The sequence below is a fragment of the Octodon degus genome, unplaced genomic scaffold (genome assembly GCF_000260255.1).
Source record: "Octodon degus isolate 3935 unplaced genomic scaffold, OctDeg1.0 scaffold00017, whole genome shotgun sequence".
Lineage (NCBI taxonomy): Eukaryota > Metazoa > Chordata > Mammalia > Rodentia > Octodontidae > Octodon > Octodon degus.
The window spans coordinates 314,999-335,292 of NW_004524593.1; the positions used below are offsets into that span (position 1 = coordinate 314,999).

Genomic DNA, 20,294 nt, shown 5'->3' on the forward strand with positions numbered 1-20,294 from the left:
GACAGCAGGTGCTTTGGGAAAGGAGCTCTGGATGGACCACAGGGGGACTTGGAACGAGTCAAGACCCTGAAACTGGGGAGACCAAGGAGGTGAGGGGCTTGGGTGGAGGGGACTGAGCAAGGAGGCTGCCGCCTGTCCTTAGCTGTGCTCCCCATGTGGGTGACATGTCTCATGTTGCCTCAGGGGGCAGCTGCAGCAGCAGTCAGCCTGTGGCCCTGAGGGCCCTGAGGAGGCAGCATACAAAAAGTAAGAACCAATGTCAGGAGCCACAGAACAACAACATTTTAAGAAATCTGATTAAAAAGAATACAAAAGTGACTCCACAGAGAGGGAGGAAGAACTCCCACCCCTTCTACGTTTTTGTCCCCTCTTGCTGTCCCAAATGACAAGAATCACTTTGAAGGAATTTTGCTTGTTTGTTTCATGATTTGGCTGCTTCACTTGCGATATCTCTTCCTTGGCTCGTCTCCTTCAACTGACTTCATTTTTTAAAAAGCACCGACTTTACAGATGTGAGGCTGCTGAGTCGTAGCCTCCTGTGGGAGTGTGCATGTGTGTGAGTGTGTGCATGTGCGTAGTGGCTGTCTCTTTTTCTCCTGCCCGCTTCAGTCCAAGCCTCCAGGTCCCATATCCTACGTGCTGGAAGTCTTATGGGAGCACCGTGTTGGCACTAAGGTGAGAGCTTGGATCAGCCTTGCACCCTGGATTTGTGGAGCATCTCCCTGCCCGGCACAGGGCCAAGCTCCCCATTAGCTACATAGCTTGCCCGTCTCATACTCCACAGGATTTGGCAGCTTTGAATTGAAAGCCCTCAGAGAAGACTGGATCCTGCCCACCTCATTGTTAGCCAGCTTGAGCCGATGCCGGAGCAAACAAGAGAAAAGGTCGAGCCGGACTTTGCCAGGTGGAGAGAGTTGGTTCACCCGGTCCCTCAGCTCAATGAGCTGTAGAAGGGCAGAGTCCTGGGAACCTTGAGTGTATGGGTAGTCCAGCTGGAGAATTAAATCCCGGATAGCATCCGGGTCAAAGGGCAGGCTATAGCCAAAGACCTGCAGGGTATTGATTTTCATATAGCCCAAATTCTTGGAGGGATCAGTCATCTCCAAGGGTTCATAGTAGATTGTCTCATTGGAGCTGTCATCCAGGGACTTGATTCGGCTCCGTAGGTAAACATGGACTGTCTCAAAGAAGGTCTTCCACCTGTTGCCCAAGGTGATAGTCCAGTTTTGGCACTGGGCAGCCGCATCCACATTCGTCCTTTCCCAGTCTGGGAAGTTGCCCTCATTTACGGGCATGAACCAGCTCTCAGAGTGGCTGCCCCCAAAGGGGTTGACATAGATGGCCATGACAGGCTCCAGGGTGCTGTTCTTGGTGAGGCAGATCTGCAAGGACAAGGCCAACATCACATGCACCAGCCCAGGCTTATACTTGTTGCTCTTCAGAGTGAGGAGCATGCGCTTCCTCCAGGAAGGGTCAAACCAGCTGCCTAGGCGCATGTCATTGCTGATAAAGATGGAGTGGACCTCAATGCGGCTGTCCCGCTTCTGTAGCAGGTACTTCAGCTCCAGATCCTGTAGGTCTGTCTCCAGCCCAAGAAAGTTCTCCAGGGACTCAGCCACCTCTGGCCTGCACAGCCCCTGGGCCAGCACGTAGCCTGGGTTACAGCTCCCACAGCGCGTGCTGTTGTCTGGAGCACAGTGGGCACATGCAGGGCCTTCTCCCAAAGCACATGGGATGAGGCCCTGGCAGGACGATTGGTCATAGGGGCAGGTACAGCTGTGGCTCTGCTCTAGGAAGGTGCCAGTGAAGGTGCTTTCTCCACAGTAGAGGAGAGACTGGATTCGGTTCCACCAGTAGGACAGTGACCTTGGGAAGGGGGATAAAGGTGAAACATGAGTCAAGAGACGTTACCTTTTACCATTCTTGCCTTTGTAGCACATTGACTAGGAGGCAGGGAAGATAAAAGCCTCAAATTCTCTGAATGATGGAAATGTTACTGGTCTGTTTTAGACAGACTGAGTAAAGCCTGAAGCTCGGTGTCTGATGGATCAATCTAGAAATTTTCAACATCAGATTTCTACTAGAAAGAACCAGGCTCATTTGCCCTGGGTGCTGTTTCATTCTCTCTCAAATGTGTAGGACCTCCAATGTCACATTTCAACCTTTTATATGAGACAGCTTTCCAAACACTCCAACTCCTTGCTAACTTTATTCTCTTGTCAAGATCTCTCTCCTTTGTATTTTCTCCACTTCTATCACTCATCCACCAAGACAAGGAATTTCCTATGGGAGAGTCTCCAATTTTATTTCAACTCTTATGTGGACCTTTTCAAAGAGCTCTTTCATGATGTTCTTCTTCAAAGAACCACTCTAGTCCTTCTCACATCACCTTGTTTTGTTTCAATCCACAACTATGATATCGAAAGCATTGTGCTTACTTATCGTTGACTTGTTTGTAGACTGCCCCCCTGAAAATGTCCGGAACAGGGTACTGTATCATTGACCAGCATATTCTCGGAGATCAAAATGATTTCTGGTGCAAGGTAGGCATTTAATAATTAATTACTGAAAAATGAATGAGCTCCTCTGGAAAACCACTGCTGGCCTGTCCTCTGCACTCATACTTTCCCTACAGCTATAGTTGCACTTCAGGATCACTGTGAAGCCAGTTCCCTGGCCTGGAATATGGCCTCACCTACATGTATCAGAGCACTGTTGTAGCTTCATGCACAATGCAACCAAGACGTCTTCTCCAAGGGTCCTTTATTCTCTAGCCTTCACCTCCTGAAGCCCACCCCCTTGATTTCTTTTCTTCTACCATGAATTTAGTCCATGCCACATAGCTATGATTTTTGTAGTTTTTATGTTTTCTGTATGTTTGCTAAATGCTCCCTGTTCAATAATATCTCTTACAGCTAAATATTAGGACATGGAACATAGATGTATGAAAACTTGTTGGATGAATGAAAGAATGAATATAGCCCTGCTTTGTCCTTGAGAGCATAGGTCTTAAGTTTTCCTCTAATGACCCAGAACAGAGAAAATCTGTTATATATATTTCTCATACTGTACAGTTAATGGAAGCTTTAACTCCACCCCTTTATTCCCTAAGAAACTTAAGCAATGGACATGCATAAGTTAAAATGAGAGTAGCATTTGAATCTGTTATATTTAGATATAAACAAATGCACTTCTTTGTCTTTTCTCTCTCATTTCAGAGCAGCTCTCTATTGAGAAGGATGGGTGTGAATAAGGGAGGGTCAGGGGAACCAGAAGGGCCAAGTGAGCCACCCCTGTGTGCTCTGCTGTTGGGGTAGGTGGGTACCTGACCTCAAGGCTGCTGCCCCGGGGGTGCAAAGCGGAGTTCATGCTCACCTCTCCTTGGGCAGGCGGAAGCGAGGCTGCCGATGGCAGCGTTTGCAGAGATTGAAGAGACGGCGGACGATCCGATGTGTCTTCTTGAACAGTAGTTTCAGGCTGGCTCCCAGCTGCTGGTATCGGTGCTGGAGGCTGGTGTCCATGGTCCAGAACTGGGAGATTGCTGTGGAGTTCAGGAACCGATCATCGGGCAGTCTTTTCAGCAGGGCCTGGAACTCTTCTGTGGGCAAGAACACAGGAGCTTAGCAGAGGGGCAGCAGTGTGGAGGCCTGGGAGGACAGCTGGGTAGTCCCCGGATGGAGGGCCCTTCAGAATCTTTATGAGGTAGGAAGCCCTCCTGTCTTGGGTTCTTTTTACTTTCACCGATAGTTTCATTGAGAAATAATTAACATACTACAACATGTAGCCTCAGGATTTTTTCCATTCTTCCTGTTTTGATGAATCCCTAAATCTCAAAACAGGTTTTTGTCACCACCAAAAAGCCAGAATTCCTGGTTTTGCTCATGGCCTTGGGATACATCCCTTTATAGTCCCTTATAAGGTTCTCTGTCACACGGTCTGAGGCCAGTCGTCTTCAATAATACCAGGACATCTGAGAAAAGAATTAAGTTGCACACTGACACACAAACATGGGCACATGCAGGTGCAGCACCCAGCCCAGAAATCCATAGAAACATGTCACTCTCTGAAATCTCACCCTCCTTCCATATCCTTCTGACTCTCTGCAATACTTTTAATCTCTTCCTTTGTCAGTCAGATATCCATTCTTTGCAGTAGTAATATAGACCCAGTCAATGTGTTTCCTGGTTCTATGTCTGAGTCCTTCTTAGAACTTCCTGAGTATGCTCTTTTCTGAACTCATGCTCAGAGTCATCCTGAGGTCATGTTCTAGATCATATCCCACCCTCATTAGTCCAAAGCTTGGGTAAAGACAGTTAGAATGTGATATTCTTCTTACTGATCACCATCAACCTATTAGTTCCCCTTTTCCATAGACAAAGAAACTGAGACATTGAGAAGCTGCATGACTAATCCAAGAACATAAAGCTGGTCTCTAAGAGGGTAAGGTTATAGACCAATTCTCTGGGATCTATGTCTCAAGATAACATAGGTGTCATTATAACCACAACAGCTGGCTTCCACAGGTGCCACCAAGACTCATGCTTCATTTACACACTTTTATCAAAAACTTTATGCGCAAACATTGTTCAAGGCACTGTGGAACCTGTAGCAGACAAGACAGACAAAAGCTATGCCCTCAGTGATGTTTGCTCTTACTAAAATCCATAATCACACATATTATGTGGATATTATGCTTGTTTATATAAAAAGAAGACCCAGCCACCTGGGGATCTGGTTAGTGATATAACCTGCTCAAAGCCACAGAAGTAGTAAGTGTCTATGGTGGAGTCCAAGCTCAAATCCCAAGTTCTTGCCTTGCACTGTTTTGGCTGGAGGAATTTGGGGCCAGCCAGCTGCTCACCTGACTCCTCAAACTGCTGGTTGTGTGTGGCCCAGGAGTCCTGGATCTGCAGCAAGCTGTCCTCCATGGCCTGGATGTCGGTGTCAGGGCAATTGCATTCTGGGAATGTGGGGCTGCACTTGCACCAGCAGTCATTCTCTTTGCAGACCAGCTCACCCTCTGAGCTGCACGTGATGTAGCTGAGTGCTGCTGCCACAAAGCGCTCGCGCAGGTACTCAGGCAGCAGGACCTGAAGGCCTGAAGAAAGGATGCACTGAGGGATAGATGGGTGGAACCAGAGGGGGCTTTGTTTCCCACACCCAAGGCTGCAGGAATCCTAGTTGAGGTTCTGCTGCCTTGTGTCTCCTGGGCACAAGAACAGTCACCCAGCTTGGTCTCCTCCTGCTAAATTGGTTGGGAGAGAGGGTTATTCCTGCCCTAGTGACAGATGAGGAAGGTTCTAGAAGTGCAGATGAGAAATATCAAAGCCCAAGACTTACCTGAATTCCCCACTTCATCCAAACTGAGAGCATGACTGTCATAAGAACAGGCTTATTGGCTACACATCAGCATTTTCAGAATGGAAACAGGAAGTTGTTTTGGATTAAGTAACAGATTACAGCCCACTTGGGGGAGGAATCAAGACTTGATGGCTTCATGACTGCCCACAGCAGTCCTCCTATCTCCAGCTTAACTGAGATATGCAGCTAGGATGCTACTGACCCTCCTGGACCTTCCAACTCAACTCTGACCACTGAGAACAAGAACACTGCCTGAATTAGAATGTAGGATATTTAGTGACCAGAAAACATGCAAGGTACTCTCTATGTGTGACTCTAAGTTAATACTCATCAGATGTCACCCTGAGGTTCATATAGGCAATGCAGACCATGCCCAAAGACCAAGTACTTGCTCCACAGCACTTGTTGAGTTTGTTTGCCTGTTCTACTCCTGCCAAGTCACACTGCATTCCCAGAAATGGATGCTCTATCTCAGTGGGATTAGATCTTCAAGAGGTTTGAAATTAGGATGGTAGCCAATGCCTCAACATCAGTCAAGCCTTGAGAGTTATGAATGGCTTTCTGCTGTCTTTTAGTTGCTTCGTATATTCTTGGATATAATATACCGAAGTACTCTGAGCTTCAATTTTTACACCCATCTCGGGTGAGTGTCCCCATTTGCTAGGAACAGAACATGGTTCTAGTTGGCTGCGGGACACATACAAAGCAGCTTTCAGAAGCTTACCAGAGGATGAATGAAGAATAGACATGGCATTGGATGTAGTTGCGGCCATGTTTGAAGTCATACCTATAGGAAGCTCTATGAGTAGCTGCATTGAAGACCTCATGCCAGAAGAGTGAGGATGGGGGGTTTGTGAACATAGGCCTCTCTCTCCTAAAAAGTATGCTTGCCCTTTATTTCCATAACCTTCGCCTTGTCTCTGGCAGGGAACCAAAGAGCTCAAAGTGTGACATCCTCATCAAGACAGATCTTAAACTGCACCCTAAAATCATCAGCAATGGTGCATGTGTGTTGTTCTTGCATGAGGCCTACCTCATACTCTGCATTGCTTCTGAGCTCTTCTCTCGGCCTTGATCCAACCATAGCCTTGAGGAGCCTTCCCCACAGCCCTCCCCACAGCCCTCTCCACATGTTTGGTTGCAATTCTTCCCCTCTCTAAGTATTTTCCTTCCACTTGCTTCCCCTCCCTTTCTCATGCCCAGAACATTTTCCATTGCTATAAAATAAATGCCCTGAGCAAGGTCTGCATGAGTGATGGGCTATAAAATTAAACAACATAAACTATTGCAAATGAACCATCACACATTTTGAACTTCACTCATCACTAATTTGCAGACAAAAACCCATCACATCCAGGGCCACAGGAGAAGAGAGATGCTAATTGTATTAGGTAGTTCTAAATGAAAGACTGTTTTACCCTTCTGTGTAATACACAGAAGGGTAAAATACTTGATTCCTAAAGTACTACTGGGTTGCGTTTGACTCAGGTTGCCTGGAATTTGTAATTATAGATCATCGGTGAAAACTATTGATTTTGTAATGCGGAGACAATAATATCTTAAGTAGAGTCCAATTCAGTTAGGCTTTAAGAAAAATAAACTTTCCCTACTGAATCAGTTAGCACAGTCCTTCTTTAAATGTTTGGGAAACGTAACATAGCAGGAGATGTGTATGAGCCACTATCTCCCAGCCTTCAGACCTAGTGTGGGTTCCTACCCTTTTTCTTTCTGTTTTTTCTTTCTCTGTATCTATCAAAAGGCTCCTGTTCATTTCAAAGTCTTATCCTGGCTTTGAAGTTTCTTATGGGAACCACAGACTAATAGCAGAAAGCAGGGCCACTTTCAGGGTGTGGTTAGAGTAACCAGTGGCCCCAAAATTTATAGATCTCCTGTTTGAACTAGATTTGGTGAAGTTGTGATCACTCTGCAGAGGCCATTTAATTTCAGTGAGACTTCAAGTAATGGCAGAAGACATTTGGATAATGGAGAATGTCACTGAACTAGTCCAAGGCTTCTAAGGACAGATGTGCTGCTCCTTATAGGACAGTGTCCTTGAGAAAGATTATGAGACAGGAGGTTTTAGGTGCCAAGAAGAGCTTTGGGCATAGGGAAACCACAGAAATTTTCTCAAGACAATGACAGAAAGTTGTTACACATAGGTACCAGAACATGCCATAGGGCTGATCTTGAGATGGGTTTAACCAACTGGGAAGGCAGGGCTTTTCCATGCTCTTGGATGATCCATGTCTCCCTCCCTCCAGCAGTATGCAGCATGCAAAGCATAAAGAGCTACTTACCCAGTAACTGCACTTTGTTCTCAGGACTCTGCACCAGGACAGAGCTGACCGAGTCCAGATTGTCATAGTTGCTACAGCCCAGAGGACCGGTCCTGGTCTCTGTGACCTAGAAAAGGAAGGAGTAGGATACAGTTTTAGAAAACAAGAGGAAGCTTTCCCTCTGCCCTTCTCTGCTCTAGTGGTGGCTCCATGTCTCATCCTGGCCAAACCAACAGCATGTGATTTTTCCCTAACCTCAGAAGCTAAGTCACTTTGCTTGTCCCATAATTGTAAATATGTGCGACACATGTCTGGCAGCACAGGTGTACACCTGTAGGAGTCTTTCAGCCACAGCTGAAGAGAATCTGTGACTGGGAAGAGAAAGTTGAATGTAGGGAGACAAAGCCGGAAGAGTGAGACCTTTGGGTGAGAGGCAGCCCCTTTCTTTCCCCAGAGGACTGCAGAAGACCAGATGTGGTCCCTCGGCCCTGCTGGCAAACCCAGCTGTATCCACTTGATGTGATGCTCACAGGCTTCAGGGATCCTGGAGATGAAAAGCACTAGAGAAATATGAATTATGAGTATTATTATTAGTATTAAACATTTAAGTCCCACCTCGGCACTGAGATGTCCTTAGAGAAAATCAGCCATGGGCTTACTGCATATTTTAATAACTATATTAAATATACATAAAGTCTTATAGCCATGTAATATTCCAAAACACCAGAGTCATTTTAAAATATTATAAAGTTGGCCCATCAGTTTTCCCTGATGTTTAAAGTATAAGATGAAAAATGGGGAACTTTAAATGCACTGAAATAATTATGTAATAAGAATGATGGGGACCTGAGGCCCTTACTTCTCAGGATTTTTTAAGTCTTTGCCAACAATCAATCAACCAATCAACGAGTATTTATTGAGCAGCTGCTGCTCGATTCCACACAATTCATCAAACATTCATAGAGTGCCATTCTGCAGTTCTTCAAGAAAGTCTACCCTGATACCCCTGGCCTCCTTTCCTAGCTGCAGGCACCTCTCTGCCTTGCAGCAGGCATGTGAGCTGCAGTTTTGCATCCTTCTGGAGCATGCAATTCATGTGTTCATCCACATGGTACAGTCTCCACAGAGGTCCACTCGTATTTGTTGTGCTGGCTATGGTGTCATGAGGAGCTAGGACAGTGTCTGCCATACAGTAGAATCTCAGTGAGTTAGACAGCATGTGATGGATGCGTTCTAGACTGCTCAGGGTGGGGAGGTGCACACAGAGATGTACAAGTTACATAGTGAACCCTCTAGGGAGCCAGGTACATACACAAGTGACTGTTAGACACCCCCATCATGACGAAAAATGTGTTACAAGGAGCACAGAGGAAAGAATGGCTCCACACAAAGGGAAAATGGGAGAAATAATAAAGGAAATGCCATCATTAAGGATCAGAGGGAAGTGGGACAATAAAAAAGGTAGGGGAATCTACTATGAAGAAAAAAGAAGGGCAGCAAATCTAAAGCCCAAGACATGACCTGAAGCATGGGACATGTGTCCAGCATCCTGCCAGTAGCTATGGAGAATACCTATGTGCAAGTGACATTACTGAGAGATTTGGTTGGGAAACAAACATGGAACAAAGTATTTTAGTGAAAGATGGTATGGTAAAAATGTGGAGAGAGTGGGTGGGGAGAGAGAGTAAGGGGGGAGGGACAGAGGGATTGAAGGAGGGAGGGAGAGAGAGAATATATTCTTAGAGTTTAAAGTAGTCTGAAAAGTTTAATGGACAAGGTGAGCCATAAATTGGTCCATTGAAAGATGAGTAGAGAGAGAGGACATTTGTGGAGGTGATTCTAGACAAAGACCATAAATACCATGCCTGAGAAGCAGCAACACCAAACTCAAGAGAAGAACACAACCAAGACCAAGACACCAGCAAGGATGCCTGCTATGTTTCCGTCCCATTGGACCATCACAGAAACTTTCTAGGATAAATTTCATGATCAATGCTCCTCAAAAAGGAAGCCAAGGCTCTGAGAATTATAGTGCTTGAGACCACAGAGCTTTTTTTTTTCTTTTCTTTGTACAGGGTATCAAACTCAGAACCTTCCACTTAGCAGGCAGGTGCTTATGCTGCTGAGCTGTTTCCCAACCCATCGAGCTTTTAGATAGCAAAAAAAGGGTTCTAACATTTGTGTCCTCAGAACCCAGTTTAGCACTTTTTCATCTCCCAAAAAGGCAGGTCAAAGGGCTACAGAAATAAGGAGAACTTATGCCCCTTACACTTACCCTTGTCTAAAGACAAAAAATTTTAAACATACCAGTCTACTATATACTAACAGTCAACATATACTAATGATCTGTCCTCTCTTCAAAGTGTTAATATGGCACAAAACAATCAGTTGTGACTTGAAATATATATTGTAATCCTTGCGTTACAGAGACAAAAACCAATCCAGATGGGCAAAGTGACTTATTCAAGGACATACAGCTAGACATCTGCAGGACTAGGATCCATCAGACTTCCTCTTTCATTCCATTATCTGTTTATTTGACAAGCATTCAAGGAATATCAAGAACTCAAAACTTAATAAGACATAGTAATTGCCAGTAAGGAGCTTGTAGACAATGGAAACAGCTCTCTAATCCCACTTCTCTGGCTACTCCCCTGGGTCTGCCTCTCCCAACATGGGGCTACTACTATTGGCTGCTGAGTAACACTTCTTCCCGAGTGAGTCTTTGGGTAGCTGTTAGACAGAGCCAGTCTTACTTCTATCTCTATGTGATGTGAAAATCCCTGTAAAAAGGCTATTGACAAGAACTAGCCCACCAATTCTATGGAAGCCTGTTTCTCTTGGGGTGGGATATCCTGAATGCTGGGGTAGGATGGTGTGGCATGCATGGGAAATTAGGCTGTTCCCTGAAGACTAGACTCCAGGGAAGCTGGCCATCAAAATATTACTAAGTTTTACACTAGCTGTCCACCTACCTGCCCTTGACTTTGTCATTTGCCAAGTGTGTTCATGCAGGGAGGAAGATACAAGCTCTATGTGGGAGAAAGATGGGTCCCAGAGAGGAGGGTAGGGCAGAAAATAACATGACAGGACCTCTCCTGTTTTCTCCCTCACTCCCACCCCTCTCCCTACCCACCACCACTCCACACTCTACCATCTTGTTCGAGGTTCTGAAGCTGGCTTTGATGGTTGATTTTTTACTCTGCTATTTCCAAAGGTCAGTTCTCTAAGAACACAATCATGTAGGTCACTGAAAGTGTGAGTAGCTTTCCTTTGTTAAATGTGGCCAAAGATAGGAATGAAGAAGGGACAAAGACCTTGCTTGATCTTCTGTGCTCTTTTCCTGACAGAAAGATCTGAAGCTAGATCTCCATGAGTGAGGACATCTCACTCAGCCTTCACAGCCGCAGATCCCACAGTCACAGCTGTTTGCATTGCTGTTCTCCTCTGAGACTATCTCTCTCCCTCCTACACAGGTAAGGAGGAGGGAAGCAGAAAGGCAGCTGAGCAGGCTTCCCACTGGCTTACAGCAAAAGCCTGGCCTTAAGAAGAGAGTAGGGGATGGCTTGAAACTGCCCCTTCCTCTACCTGGAGTGAGGAAACCCCAGAGTCCACAAAGGATCTGTTGAGAGAATGTAGTGGCTTTCCCCAAAGAAGAGGCAGACGGCTCAGGAAGATGATTATAAAGACGGCCACAGAGGTAATGGAAAGTGCAGTTCACTCAGGCGCACATGTTCAAAGAGAGCTTCAGATAAGCTTCCAGAAAGGGGGAATAATTGTGTGCTAATTGGTCTGTTGACAGAGCCCATCCTGTCTTCAGAAAGCCCTGATGGAGCTCAGGTTCATTAGCACTTCCACTTTTCCATAAATACCAGATTGTGCAAAGCCTTGTTCTGGAAAGCCTCCCCTGCCATCACTTCCAGAGAGCTCTTGTCCTACCTGGGGGAGGACACCTGCATTGCCAAGAGCAGAGGGAGATGGGATTCTAATTGTGCATGATGGGACTGAGCTCAGAGTGTACCGCGGATGGCATATATGCTTACAGGGCTGCAAAGTAAACCCCAGCCACAGTGATGAGGAATTCCCGAAGGCCATTTTTAGGATGCTTTGTAAGAAGTGCTGTCCAGAAGCCGCTCTTCAGTTAGCTCATGAGCATTTCGAGCCCTCCCCTGTAAGTCATTTTCTGCCCTTAGTGTAAGTAGACAAAATAAAGGGTGGGCTATAACCAAGAAAAAGGTCCCCTTCTCCTGTTTTGGCCCCTGTCCTTCCAGAGCATTGCAGACAAGCTGTCTGTGAACAGCCCTTTATAGTTTGCAAAGTGTTTTTACACGGTCTATATCATCTGGTAAATCATCAGATTCAGGGGTAGGCATTCACCATAACTTCCATCATGTCCAACAGAAGTGCATTCATCAGAAGAGACAGCAGCCATATTGTCCAGGCAGGGTTCTGAAGACCTCTTGAGGTGCCTTTGCCCTGTAGGTGTTCTCAGATAATCTTAAGGGTTCATGGGATGGAGGGTAAGGGTGGGCAGGGCAGCCATAGTGGCTTAAAGTATACAGAAATGTTTTAATTTTTTTTAAATGGGAAGAGGTGTGTTAGCTTCTGTACTATGCAAGTCATGTGTGCAGATGGGCCAAGTAGTTGGCTACTCAGGTCATGGAGGAGAAACATGGAGTTCAACAACTCCTCAAGGTCATAGAAATAGTTAAGAATCAAGGCTGCAACCTAATCCTGAGTCTCCTCGGTTCAGTAAGTTTATTTCCTGCTAAACCTAGTAGTGCCTGCCTGTGCTTTTCAAGCATTTTATTGAGCACTGTGCCACATGCCAGGTGCTGTAAAGCGTCCTGAAGCTACGTGCATGCTGCAGAGTGCCTGCCCCTCTAAGGCCTACTGCCATGGTGAGGTAGAGAGGGTGGGTAGCTGCATGAGAGCCACTGAAACGCAATGTGGCAAATCCTATAATAGAAGTGTGTGCCAATCAGAGTGAGCCTTGCAACAGCAAGCAATATTCAATGGGGGCCCCAGAGGAACATGTCAGATAAATGAATGACAGGGGGAAGGGTACCTCTTTGTCTATGTTTTTTTTTTGTTTGTTTGTTTTTTTTGTTTGTTTGTTTGCTTTTTGCAGAACCGGGGATTGAACTCAGGCCCTTGCACTTGCCAGGTAAGCAGTTATTCTACTGAGCTATCTCCCCAGCCCCTTTGTCTATGTTAGTTAGAAGAAGAGGTTGATGGGCCAGCCAGATAGCTCAGCGGATTAAAGCGCTTGCTTAGGCAGATGTAGGAACCAGGGTTTGATCCAAGCATTCTGTGGCAGCCCTGCCCCCGCACCACTGTGAGATGGTGATTAAGACTGGATTTGGTGGAGTGTGCCTGTAATCCCAGCACTTGGGAGGCTGAAAACAGGAGGGTCACTACAAATTTGATCTGTGTAGTAAGACCCTGTAGACCCTGTACTAAATACATAAAAAAAGAAGAGGCTGCTAAGGAAAATTAAGTGCACACTTGCTTAGAGAAAAAGAGGCAGGAAGATATGCTGGAAACCTTTCCCTACTTCCCCAAAGACAGAGAAAGTAAACAAAGCCCTCCTCCTCACTCCACCCACCTTCAGATGGAAGCCAGCTCAGTTCCTGTGAAGGCTTATGCACAGAGAGAGGTAGAAGGCAGTACCACAGCACCAACAAAAGACTTGCAGACAGCCAGGATGTGCTACAGGGCACCTCTGGGCTGTTGAGCCCTGCATATGGATTGATTGGTGTTAAACATTTTAAAGCAAAGTGATGGTTCTAGTGGAATTGTACCTTTATGGTGGGTTAACCCTGTCAGGGGAGCAGAGGGGTGGGATGGGATAACAACACAGGCCTTTGTTCCTCAGTCGACCACAGTGTTGGTGAATCTTTTAGAGTTTTCAGTGTTACCAACAGCCAGCTGCAGCCCACAGCCCATTGGCTTGCCACCAGTGATGCAGCAGCATGTTCCTGGATAAGTCATGTCAGGTCTCTAGAGCTCGCTAAGGACTTGGGAAGATGTGTGGAGGGAAATGTGAAATCATCCTTGTTCACTCATGGGTTTCAAAACCCAACATGTCCATGTGGAGAGCCCACTGTATACCTAGACAGAGTGCATCTCAGGCTGGTCAGCCCAGTGGGAACTGAATATTTTGTCTCACATTCAGGATGTCCTTGGATAACTCCCAAAAGGAGGCCTCCAAGGATGGTAGTGCCTCGCCTCTTAAGCAGATGAATAGTGGCTTCACCTCCAGGAAGTATCTCCAGGCATTATCGTCGAGCTGGTCTTGAGTAGCCACCTCCCTTCACTCTACTCCAAGGACTTTACATAAGGTGAGTTCTGTAGCTGATGGTGAATGCCATGTGAGTCCCACTCTTGGTATTAGGCAAAGGATAGACTCTGAGCCAGATTTTTTTCCCAAGAAAAAGAACTGCCATACTAAGAGAGGAAAAAAATAAAGGGTGATATTGGATATTTACAAAATTCAAATAATAAGTAATTATTAACCCTCTGGTGCCAGGAATTGGTGACATGACAACAAAGAAAGGAGTGGTTCAGCATCAGTGGCACTGGCTAACAATAAAAGAGAAAGATAATGTTCAGCTGGGACCAGGGTCAGCTCCACAATAAGGCACAATATGCAAGCTGCAGCCACTGGGGTTCACAAAAGTCTGGAATAAATAGAGAAGTAGGAGATAGAGCAGATGGACATGAGACAGTAGAAACATGTATTCCAACAGAAACAGGAGGAGTCACCTGAAAGCATGAACATCCTTGTGCAGTCCCAGATGTCTAGACTGTGCTTTGTATCCTGTCCTTGTGTCTTCACAAGTATCCTCTTAATAAACCATCACTATATCAAGCTGCCCTGTGTACATTTCTGTTTATTTCTACTAAATATGCTCATAAGTATTCACACACACACGCATACACACATACACAGTCTCAGCAGACTAGCCTAACTCATGCAGAACGTACCACATCTATGGACTTCAGTCATTCATTCATTCATTCATTCATTCATTCATTCATTCATCAATGAATTGCTTACTTATCACCCAGTATGTGGTAAGCATCTGTGCTCTTACAGGACGCTAAAACTGAACAAGATCCAATATCTCCCATCAGGACCTCATATTTGCATGTGAAAAAAACATTATCTAGCAGTTACAGTTCAAATGACAAATCCTACACAAACTCCACGTGATTGAAACACTGGAGAGGAAACTTAAATACCTTTGGAATCAGAAAAAGCTTCAGAAAAAAGTTGCCTTTCTGAGTTGAGTTTTTTTAAAAAAAAAAAAAAAAAAGGTGAGAAAGAGCCACACATGTGATTGGCTAAGCACTGGGTGCAGAAAACCAGTGCACGTCAGAGAACTGAGATCAAGAACATGGAGGATTTGAATGAAGACTGGCCTATTTAGGCTTGGCTGGGCTCCAGGAGTAGATGGTGGTGAGTGCATGGGGCAGACCGGAGATGGAGAAGCAGGTAAAAGGGTGTTTGGAAGTGAAACCAGAAGGACAATAGGAATAGATCTCCAGTGATCTCAGTGTTCTAGTAAGAGGAGGAACCCCTTAAATGTTCAATAGTGTTATGGATCATACTGGCTATACTTTTTTAAATTAAATATCACAGGTCAAAATTATTCTAATTTTCAACACCTTAAGCACTAGGAAGTGAGGACCAGAGCCTATGTTCTTTCCCGCATTGCTCAGGTAGAGAGGTTTGCTCTGTGCTGTGTACAGTCTACACCCATGGATGGATTTGAAGCAGGAGCTGAGAAGATTTCATGAAGCACACTGATGATAACAGCATGGAAGTACATCAGGGAGAAGAGATGAGAGCGGAGATGGGAGAGACTAGTTAAAAGGATAATGTAAGAACATCAAGTAAGAGTTAGTGAGATTTTTGGTTAAGGGAAGAGCAGTGGGTATGAAAAAGAACAAAAGTTGAGCTGCAGACATATTCAAAGGAGTGACTCACTGAGAAATTTGTGAGTCTGAGTTAGGTAAAGGGGGAAATGTGGTCATGAAGGGGTGACAGATAGCATACTCCTGGCCAGATCAAAAAAATAGGAAAGAGTATTGATAGGTCCTTCGAGCTCTTGATTAATGCCTACCTTTCATTTCTTGGTAGGATTTCCCTAATTTTTCTCCAACTTGGACACAGCCCACTGAAGGAATTCAGCAGGGAAAGAGCCTCCACAGAGTTCTATCTTCATCTTCAAATCACTGAATGCTTCTAAGTCCTCTTTCTCGCCATGAGCTCCCTAACATACCTCACAGCTCTGCCTTTCATCCTTGTAAGTGAAAAGTCATTTCCTCTCTCGGACACTCCCTCCAGGCACTGCTTGCTTGCCAGCTCAGTTAGCGTCCCCTACGATCCCTGGATCTTGCTATTAGTCCTTGGCAAAAACCAAGTCATTTCATTGTCTCCAGAACGTTCTTTACCCAAGCTGCCTTTGAGGATACAGTTTCCCTGGGAAGCTCCTCTAGTGTGGCTGCTTCTTTCTCACATCTCACCTTCTTGGACATGGAATTTTGTTGGGGTTCTCCATTGTGATTTCCTGAATGCCATTGATCTTTCCTGTCTAACCAGTTTCGGCCTATTTGAAGCGAGAACCATCAGACACTGTCACATACCTGTCACTAACCATCCCTGCTGTAGTTTATTTTTGTTACATCTCTTCACTCTCTGAAGATTTTCAGTAGTGAAGTTTCCATCACCCTTAATACCTCCAAGCCCATCTCATCCCTACTGACTTCCGCATCCATACAGGTGGCGTCTAGTACTCCAGGCTCTCAGATCCCTGCTCCCTTGATCTTGCCTACTTCCTTCCCTTTGGCTCCTCCCAACGCATTCTAAGCCATCTTAACAGACTGCAATCAGAGACTATGCCTCATCCTGATTCTATGAGTAGCTGCATTCTCCCCATCACCTCTGTATTAATTACCACACACTCATATTTCCTCTCATCCCTCCCCCATATCAAGTCATCAACCTACCTCGTCTTCCAATCTTTGGAGCTGACTAACTTCTCTTTCTATCACCTCAGTTTGATCTCTTTTCCCTTTTAGCCTGACTTAGATTCTCTATTCCAACACTATAACAACTCTTTGATACACTTTCAATTCTCTTGCCTCTTTGTTTTCATCTCCTATACACACACATCCTGATTAATCCAACCCTTTACCTATTCCTTGCCTGCCTGTTTATGAACTGCTGAAAACAGCTGATGTAACTTACAATGTTGCTGACTGGACTTGTGTTGTAATTATTACCACAAATTTCACATGGTCTTTTAGTGTTACCTGGAAATCCACTGGTTTATCTAGTTAGTTGACATTTCTATCCCATTCTCTCTGAGAATACCATGTTATGCATTCTCTTCTCAACTGTCCTTTTTACTCACTTTTTAGCTGAAAACATTGCCTCTTGTTGCACCAGGGAAGTTGAACAATCAGGAAAAAAAAAAAAGAAACCCTAATCTTACCTATTCTTCTGCTTGCTTCTCCAGAGAAAGTACATCCACCCATATCCACTTCTTCACTTTGCTTCCTCTTGAGTCCTCCCCACTCAGCTCAATGGACCCTCCTGCCACTGAAGCCCCTGTCCTGAAGGCTCCCGGTCACCTTCATGACAGTTGCATATTGCCATTGCTCAAGAGCTTTCATCTGATTGCCAGGTGAAACCTTCTCTTTATGTGGAGATTACACATAGGTTAATGAAGCCCCAGTGACTATTGTTCTTTCTAAAATGTGCATAAGGGTATGTTACTTTCTTACTAAACCTCTGCCATGGCTGTTGACTCCACTTTTATTTACATCAAAGCTCCTTATCATGACCATGTGATCTTGCTCTAACCAACTCCTGCACCTCATCTTGTACCCCAATCTTCTCTGCTCACCTCTCTGCCCCCACCGCAGTCTTTCCTGTGCCCTGACAAGGAATCAAGCTGATCCTTGCCTCAGGTCCTTTGCACTTACTGTTTCCTCTGCCCAGGCCCTCTTCCTCTGTTCTACATACAGCTTGTTTCTTATCACTTGCAAGTCAGCCTTAAAAGTCTAAATCCTAAGGCACCGTTCCTGATCGGTCTTGTTACTATAAGCTCCTTCTCGCACTCTGGGCAATATGTTCCTCACAGTTCAGCCTTTTCTTTATAGCACTACCTGAACTAGTTTGTTGTCTTACCTGTTATCTCACCCCCTGCTAAAACTAGAATGCAACTGTGTGGGGGCAACGACCTCAGCCGCCTTTCACAGCAGTGCAGCAGCCCCTCAGCTAGGCCCTGCCTGGGAGTGCATGCCTGTCCCTGCATGCAGCAGGCTGAATGGCCTCCATCGTGTCTAGCTGACCGGGGCTGGTGTAGGAGGTGTAGGCTCTGGCCCCCACGACCTCTAGGGCTGTACCTTGATGGCTCCTGTGGCAATCTGGATGTGATGCAGCCGCCGCAATGTGCTCTCTCTGTCGATGAAGTAGGAGGCTGCCAGCTGGTGCAGGGTCTCCAGGGACACAGCAGAGTTGTTCCCACTGCCCCCAACAGCAGAGCCACCTCCTGTTGATTCTGTCTTTCTGCTCAATTTCCGCTTGTCCACAAAAATGGTCAGAGATTCTTCTCCTAGAGCAAAACCATAGATTCATAGGTTCAGGCTCCCCAACCAGTGAGAACCAGAGACCCTTGCCAGGGCTGACAGAGCTGAGAGGAAGTGCGGCCCCTGCTGTGGCCCTCTGTGCCCCCCATCCCACTGGCTTTGCAGCCTTCTCCCAAGCTTCTGCCCCAGGGCCACAGGTCTCTCTCCTGAGAGGCTCTCTTTTTTCCCCTCAGCTCCTCTAGTCTCTGAGAGCTCCCCGCCCTCACCCTCAGTTTATCTAACATTCTCTATTGATCTCTGTCCTAGGCAATCTACCGCCATGGGGAGACAAAAATCTCTCTCGAGTTGTTTATGAGAAGTTGCCAAGGCTATTTCTTCCCCTTCAGAAAAGGCAAGAGAAGCCTTGAAGCTCCAGCTCCCTCCGCCCCATCAAACATTTGACACCTACCCCACACCAACAGCTGGCCTGAACCCTGGGAGAGCTTCCTTTTGTCCATTAGCCAGCGAGTCAAACGTTTTAATAAATCCTGCTTTCTTCTCCTCAGGGTGAAAAGGACTTTGTGTCTCTTCAGTGTTCCCAGCTCCACCCTGGGTCCCAGTCACAGAGGCACTGCCCCATCCCTACCCTCACCCTACCAGGGGGTGATTCAGGAGCCCAGAAGAGGTGGAGTTAGTTTGGTTGATTAGGAAGCAGAAGTTAGGGACTCAAAGTACATCTATTTCTTTGCCTAGGAGTCTGACATTTGTAGCCATAGCAAACAGTAAGTGGAAAGGCCTTGGGGTTAAACGGCTCAGTCAAAAGAAAACTGGGAGCGCCCCCTGCTGGTGTGTACATAGTAGGAATCTCTGTCCCCAGTCTACCCCACACCCCTCTTTAGGAAGATACTTATAAGCAAATAGAGGTGTCTGGGGTGAATGTGGATGCCTAGAGAAAACTGTTCTCCCACACACCGGAAAGGAAGTGTTCATCAGGAAACAATAGGCCAGGAAAGGAAAAATACCCAGGAAGACAGCTGGAGCTACGTTCAATAGATCATAAAGATGTCTCAAATAATCTGGCAACCACTTACCTCCAAGGGTGGCAGAAAGTAAGAAATGAGTGCCGTACTTTTTGATCAGGTTTTCGGTAACCTGCTGCAGGTTGGGCCTCCTTCCAAGGAGGCGGATATTACGAACAAACTCTGGGGCAAGAGGTAAAGGCAAGCTGAAGAAGTCCTTTCTTTCTAGAGCCAGGCTGTTCACTTTCCAGCGTGCAAACTCCCTGGAGGAAAAGCCAAAGGATAAAAAAGACCTCAGTGTATCCAGAGTAAGAGGCATAAAATCTGAAGGAGACACGTCCTTCCTTGACAGGCCAACCTTGTCTCCTCTGATTCCTACTGTAGGTGGCGGAGAACCTGGAAGAGGTCCTGGGCCCCTCAGCTGGTCTATGAGGAAGCCCATATCCTCTGACCTCCAGAAGAACCTTACTATACAATGTTGTGCTGGAATTCAGTTAATCACTTTCTTTGTGAAAAAAGTAGTGATGTCTAGTGGTGTTGGGCAGTGGGAAAAATATTGGAAGAGTGGCTCACAGAGGGACAATGCAGACATGATTGTCACACAGCAGATACGTCACATCATCCAGCATGGCCTTAGTTACTGACTGATAGAACCAAGGGATCAGTTCTAGATCATCAAGTCTCTAATATGTCTCAGATTCCTATACTCTCATAAATGATCACATCACTGCATGTGTTTACATAGCTTGTATCTATTGGTTTCTGCCCTTTCAGAAACTGAGGCTGGAAAAAAAATAAATTTATGATTGTTTTATTTGAACATAACAGTATTAAACCCATTACATATAACACAAATATTTTATGACAATTATGATATGTTCTGAAACAAGTTTAACAAGAAAGAGTGCTATTGCTTTGCAATTTTTGTAAATCTCTTCCAAGTCTGGCTTAGCAGAAGAGAAGTGCTTTCTCAGATTTGCTTCTCTTACAATCTGTCATCACAATTATGGATTCTTGCCTTTGAGACCACCCTAAGCAAATGGTAATTTCTTAA

General features: G+C 45.6%; 1 protein-coding gene across 1 annotated transcript in view; it reads right to left on the bottom strand.

Annotated features, from left to right (window-relative positions):
- The window catches only part of Brinp2 (BMP/retinoic acid inducible neural specific 2), a 96,807-nt gene continuing 76,513 nt past the window's right edge, over positions 1-20,294 (bottom strand). Inside the window, exons 3-8 of the mRNA XM_004626774.2 lie at positions 19,313-19,503; positions 18,060-18,268; positions 7,659-7,764; positions 4,862-5,098; positions 3,376-3,598; positions 1-1,866 (exon numbers count right to left, since the gene is read on the bottom strand). Coding sequence (XP_004626831.1) covers positions 750-1,866; positions 3,376-3,598; positions 4,862-5,098; positions 7,659-7,764; positions 18,060-18,268; positions 19,313-19,503 — 2,083 coding nt within the window. The 3' untranslated portion in view covers positions 1-749. The remainder of the gene's footprint in view (positions 1,867-3,375; positions 3,599-4,861; positions 5,099-7,658; positions 7,765-18,059; positions 18,269-19,312; positions 19,504-20,294) is intronic.